This window comes from Rhinoderma darwinii, unplaced genomic scaffold (genome assembly GCF_050947455.1).
Source record: "Rhinoderma darwinii isolate aRhiDar2 unplaced genomic scaffold, aRhiDar2.hap1 Scaffold_3310, whole genome shotgun sequence".
NCBI lineage: Eukaryota > Metazoa > Chordata > Amphibia > Anura > Rhinodermatidae > Rhinoderma > Rhinoderma darwinii.
Genome location: NW_027463396.1, coordinates 17,687 through 23,765, shown reverse-complemented (window position 1 = coordinate 23,765; position 6,079 = coordinate 17,687). Strand labels below are relative to the sequence as shown.

The 6,079-nt window shown below is 49.7% G+C and overlaps 1 protein-coding gene across 1 annotated transcript; it reads right to left on the bottom strand.

The window, feature by feature from the left end:
- Nucleotides 1–2,019: 2,019 nt before the first annotated feature.
- On the bottom strand, nt 2,020–5,234 carry LOC142704374 (phosphatidylcholine-sterol acyltransferase-like). Its single transcript, XM_075848275.1, has 2 exons — nt 4,979–5,234; nt 2,020–2,695 (listed from the first exon to the last, which is right to left on the bottom strand). The coding sequence occupies exons 1-2, from the start codon at nt 5,232–5,234 to the stop codon at nt 2,172–2,174; spliced, it is 780 nt and encodes a 259-aa protein (XP_075704390.1). The 3' UTR covers nt 2,020–2,171.
- Nucleotides 5,235–6,079: the final 845 nt, after the last annotated feature.

The window sequence follows — 6,079 nt, the reverse complement described above, 5'->3', positions numbered from 1 at the left end:
AACGTAGTCTGACTCCACAATTGTATGGGTTACCCTGAGGGTGACAGTCAGTGAAGAGCAGAAGACAGGAGAAGAAGAAGACGATGGTGTACAGGACTGGCAATGAACTGATGGGACCCGAAACCTGAGGGTGATAGCATTATGATTATTAGTTGAGGCCCTATTGTTTATAATGTCTGAGGTTTATAATTATAATGTGTGTAAATATGCCACGCACTGCAAATTACAATCTGAGGAGTTTTATGTGAAGGTGTGAGGTGAAGGTCACTGTGCAGCCCATGACCTGTTATATCTTCAGGGGTAAAAGTCCCGTTAGGACAGTAAGTGACAGTGCGACAGTTGTTACCATTAATAAAATGTAGACCGGATTAATTATATATATATATATTACAACCAGCAGCGGTTTGTAGATTATATCAAAACAACCATCCTGTATCCAGAGGAGAATAGGGAAAGTTAGGACCACTCCGACACCTTGGAAGTCCAGGTACAAAGGGGGGTTACTCATCAGGAGTAGCTCGTCTCAAGCTGGTGAAGAAATCCAAAACCCCTACCCGCCTGGTTCGAGTGGTCAGTGGTAGGTTGCTAGGCAAGACTCAGGGATAGAGTTATAATATTTTTAGGGGGGACTGTCAGGGATCATTACCATGTATATTGTTTGAAAAATATTATCCTCACACATATGTATATACATTTCAGTTCTTTGTGTAATATACTGATATATATAACAAGTTCTTTGTTCATGTCGGACACACCTATGGAAGACACCGCCCCCTGGAATGCAAGAAAAGTGAGTCTGAGAAACTGGTGGGGGCGTGGGCACTCCCACATCTCTGGGGATGAGGCATGTGTCTCTTTCTGTGTTTCTTTGTTCTGAATAAAAAGTGTCTTCAGTCTTCCTCCTGACAGAGAGGGAAGCTGTACCAAACATTTGTGTGGTGTACTTCTCTCCAGGCATGCCTTCAATTTTCAATTTACAGAGGTGGTTATTCGGTGTGAAATACGGACCTGACAATAGTACTGCCTCCCTGTAAATGATGTAGGTACAGATAGTACTGCCCCCCCCTGTAAATGATGTAGGTACAGATAGTACTGTCTCTATGTAAATGATGTAGGTACAGATAGTACTGCCTACCTGTAAATGATGTAGGTACAGATAGTACTTCCTCCCTGAAAATGATGTAGGTACAGATAATACTGCCTCCCTGTAAATGATGTAGGTACAGATAGTACTTTCTCTATGTAAATGATGTAGGTACAGATAGTACTGCCTCCCTGTAGATGATGTAGGTACAGAGTGTACTTTCTACAGGGGGCACTGTGTGGGGGGCTCTTTACAGGTGTCTTTGATTAGAGCCCCCAGACAAAACTTTGCTTGGGGCCCCAGAATTGCCAATTTTGCCCCTGAGGGTAAATACAAGGATACTTACTGCTGGGCCATGTATCTAAGCCTATAATGTGCGATACGTCTACTGAGCTGCTGTATCTAATCCTATCATGTGTGATACGGTCTGCTGGGCCTCATATCTAATCCCATCATGTGTGATACTGCCTGCTGAGCCGTGTATCTAATCCTATCGTGTGTGATACTGTCTGCTGAGCCACTGTGTCTAATCCTATCATGTGTGATACTGTCTGCAGAGCTGTGTATCTAATCCTATCATGTGTGATACTGTCTGCTGAGCTGTATATCTAATCCTATCATGTGTGATACTGTCTGCTGAGATACTGAATCTAATGCTATCATGTGTGATACTGTCTGCTGAGCTGTGTATCTAATCTTATCATGTGTGATACTGTCTGCTGAGCTACTGTATCTAATCCAATCATGTGTAAAGGATCTGCTGCTAATGTCTTGTGCCAGATAGCACAGGAAGCATCAGGCGTCTTGCGGGGTCCATGCCTCTCCGAGTCGGAGCTGTACGGGTGGCACGAGGGCGACTACACGTGACAGGGGGTGGTAATGTTACGGCTGGGTGTATATATGTATCTATGTGAGCAGGAGGAAATGAGTGGCCGTACAATATATGTATTTCTTTATTGTTTGACAGTATGAGGCTGCGCGCCCCTAGAACAATGGCCACGCCGGCGCATGGATAAATATCACATCTTGTCAAGTCCTCAGCGATCACCTTGGCCTAGAGATCTCTCTCCAGCAGGATCACCTTGGCCTAGAGATCTCTCTCCAGCAGGATGTCATTGATCGCCTGCAATGTCCGGTTACTGAAGACCATGCTGAGATGATGCATTCCCTGCAGCTCCATCACCTGCACCTTCTCCTCCTGCTGGCCCTCCCATCGTCTGCACAGTTCCATGCTTCTCTTATGTACCGTGTCGTCCCCATCAGAATAGATGATGTCTATAGGCGGCTCATTGGGGAAGCCGTCCCCGTACACATAGGTCTCGGCTGTGGGGAGGCCGGTGCCATAGATGCAATACGTGTCCACACCTGGGGGAGGCAGCCCTTCCAGAAGACCCTTTGTATCTTCCCACATATACCAACCATCTTCAAAGCCGATATCCTGGAAGAATTTCTTGTAGTCCCTGTAGGTGTAGTTATAGGCCGGCGTGGAAATAAAAACGTGCGATTCTGGCCATCCCAGGTTTGTCGGAATCATCCATGGATTGGTTGTGGTCATTCGCTGTTCTTCTCGAATTTTAATGTTGGAGACCATTGGTATCCCGTGGTTATCTCCTGTAAACCAGGGAGTAAACAGTTAATGAGGGTATAAATCTCACTGATGGCCCAGTCTCTGGTGTCCTCCCATGTCACAGGGACATATACAGCAGCTCTGTAGTGTGAGGACCCCATCAACCAGTCCCCGATGTCTCAACTGTGCGTGTGATGGGGGAGATTGGGCGCCCGATATGCCCCATCGGCTAATAAAGCGTTCTGCGCTGTTCCGTCAAGGTTTCTATCCTTTTTACAGCAGGAATAGCGCTCCGTGCTGCAGCGGTCAGACTATCAACAGTGACCAAAAAGAAATCTCTGAACGTAGCGCGGTGCGGTCCATGTGCAGTCCTGGGGACCACTGATGAGCTCTGGGACCCATGATATTCTATTATTTTCCCACCTTTTTTTGTTATTTCAATAATCGTCTCTTTTCCCACAATCCCCTGCAGCCTCCTGCAGAGTTTTCAGTTATTTGATCTTTCCAGGTGATCGGTAGATTCTTCTGGTCATGGGCTGACTATTCTGCACCACTGATCAGTGGCATAACTACCGTGGTGGCTACGGGGCCTGCGGCATGTAGGGGTTCTGTAGTCCGGTGCTGCCGCTATGGTAGGATGCAGAGACTATTGTACATTATGACAGAGCAGGGCGGTATCTCCCTTCGCTGCCATTGGCTATGAGCCATTCGGCCTGCAGCCTATCAGGCGCGGGGACAGAATCCCTGGGCAGGCTGGCGTGATGAAGTCGCTGGATCACGCCGATCTACACAAGGTCCGTTCACTGCGGGTACAGGATCTAGGTGAGTAATGTATTTCTTTATTTTTTTTATTTATTTGGGAGCGCTATCTATAGGTGGGGGAACTGTATGGCGCTATCTATAGGTGGGGGAACTGTATGGCGCTATCTATAGGTGGGGGACTGTATGCCGCAATCTATAGGTGGGGGACTGTATGGCGCTATCTATAGGTGGGGCCTGTGTGGCGCCATCTATAGGTGGGGGCTGTATGGCGCCATCTATAGGTGGGCTGTATGGCGCCATCTATAGGTGGGGCTGTATGGCGCCATCTATAGGTGGGGCTGTATGGCGCCATCTATAGGTGGGGCTGTATGGCGCCATCTATAGGTGGGGCTGTATGGTGCAATCTATAGGTGGGGGCTGTATGGCGCCATCTATAGGTGAGGGCTGTATGGCGCCATCTATAGGTGGGGGCTGTATGGCGCCATCTATAGGTGGGGGCTGTATGGCGCCATCTATAGGTGGGGGCTGTATGGCGCCATCTATAGGTGGGGGCTGTATGGCGCCATCTATAGGTGGGGGCTGTATGGCGCCATCTATAGGTGGGGGCTGTATGGCGCCATCTATAGGTGGGGGCTGTATGGCGCCATCTATAGGTGGGGGCTGTATGGCGCCATCTATAGGTGGGGGCTGTATGGCGCCATCTATAGGTGGGGGCTGTATGGCGCCATCTATAGGTGGGGGCTGTATGGCGCCATCTATAGGTGGGGGCTGTATGGCGCCATCTATAGGTGGGGGCTGTATGGCGCCATCTATAGGTGGGGGCTGTATGGCGCCATCTATAGGTGGGGGCTGTATGGCGCTATCTACGGGTGGGGGCTGTATGGCGCTATCTACGGGTGGGGGCTATATGGCACTATCTACAGGTGGGGGGTTGTATGGCGCCATCTATAGGTGGGGGGCTGTATGGCACTAGCTATAGGTGGGGGGCTGTATGGCACTAGCTATAGGTGGGGGTCTGTATGGCACTAGCTATAGGTGGGGGTCTGTATGGCACTAGCTATAGGTGGGGGTCTGTATGGCACTAGCTATAGGTGGGGGGCTGTATGGCACTAGCTATAGGTGGGGGGCTGTATGGCACTAGCTATAGGTGGGGGGCTGTATGGCACTAGCTATAGGTGGGGGGCTGTATGGCACTAGCTATAGGTGGGGGGCTGTATGGCACTAGCTATAGGCGGGGGGTCTGTATTGCGCTATCGACAGGCGGGTGGCTGTATGGCGCTATCTACAGGCTGGGGGGCTGTATGGCGCTATCTACAGGCTGGGGGGCTGTATGGCGCTATCTACACATAATTGCAGATTTACTTGTAGTTACTAGAAACTGACATTCCAGTAGGAGATGAGGAAAGCTGCTGCAGGGTAAAGCACAGGGCTGAGAAGATAATCCCACATAGCCCTGTACTAATCACCTGATCGACAACCCAACTGATCAGTCCTTCCTGTGTATGGGACGGTCTGCTGCACTTTATTTAGTCACTATTTTTACAGTCTGAACATCGTCCACTGACCTGACATTAACACCAGCAGCGGCTTCACCGCTCCCCCCCATGGCGCTCCCAGAGATATAAAGCCCTTGATATATTTCTTCTTCCACTGTGGTGGCTGATGGTTGAGGAAGTACAGGAGATAGAGATTGCCCATACTGTGGCCGATGAGGAAGAGCGGCTTCTCGTACTGCGAGTGCATCTCCTCAATCAGGAGCTTCAGCTTTTCAAAGTATTCTTTCTGGCCATCTGTGCAAGAGACACGACCATCAGGAGACATTCATATCAACACCGAGAGGACAAATTCATCTCACATTCTCCTGCCCTAGTACCCCAATACCCCCCTAACCCTTCATCCTGAACAAGCGGAAAAGTGCGTGGGGTGTAAGTACTTTCTGCATGTATTTGTAATGCTCAGAATTGTATATATTAGGCTAAATTACTATTCAGTGAGGTCAGTAACAGGGGGTGGGGCTGTGACAACCTCTCAGTAACAGGGGGCGGGGCTGAGACAACCTCTCAGTAACAGTGGGCGGGGCTGTGACAAACTCTCAGTAACAGGGGGTGGGGCTGTGACAACCTCTCAGTAACAGGGGGTGGGGCTGTGACAACCTCTCAGTAACAGGGGGTGGGGCTGTGACAACCTCTCAGTAACAGGGGGTGGGGCTGTGACAACCTATCAGTAACAGGGGGTGGGGCTGTGATGACCTCTCAGTAACAGGAGCGGGGCTGTGACAACCTCTAAGTAATAGGGGGCGGGGCTGTGATGACCTCTCAGTAACAGGGGGCGGGACTGTGACGACCTCTCACACATGATATACAGGCTGGTTGTCAGTAGTAATAGATGAATAGCTGTTACTGTATATAAGATGTGTGGATCTCATGTCTGATCACACATAGGCCGCAGACAGGAGAGGGGTACAGGCTGCTGGAAGGTGAGGGGGTGACACTGTCCTCTAATAACATATATTACAGAGGCTGCAGGCAGGAGAGGGGGTACAGGCTGGTGGAAGGTGAGGAGGTGACACTGTCCTCTAATAACATATATTACAGAGGCTGCAGGCAGGAGAGGGGTACAGGCTGCTGGAAGGTAAGGGGGTGACACTGTCCTCTAATAACATATAT

Excerpts from the sequence above, each read along its gene's own strand:
- LOC142704374 (XM_075848275.1), bottom strand. The coding sequence starts at position 5,234 with ATGTCTCCTGATGGTCGTGTCTCTTGCACAGATGGCCAGAAAGAATAC. Across the intron at positions 2,696-4,978 it reads GCTGCTGGTGTTAATGTCAG|GAGATAACCACGGGATACCA; the intron begins GTCAGTGGACGA and ends CCTGGTTTACAG.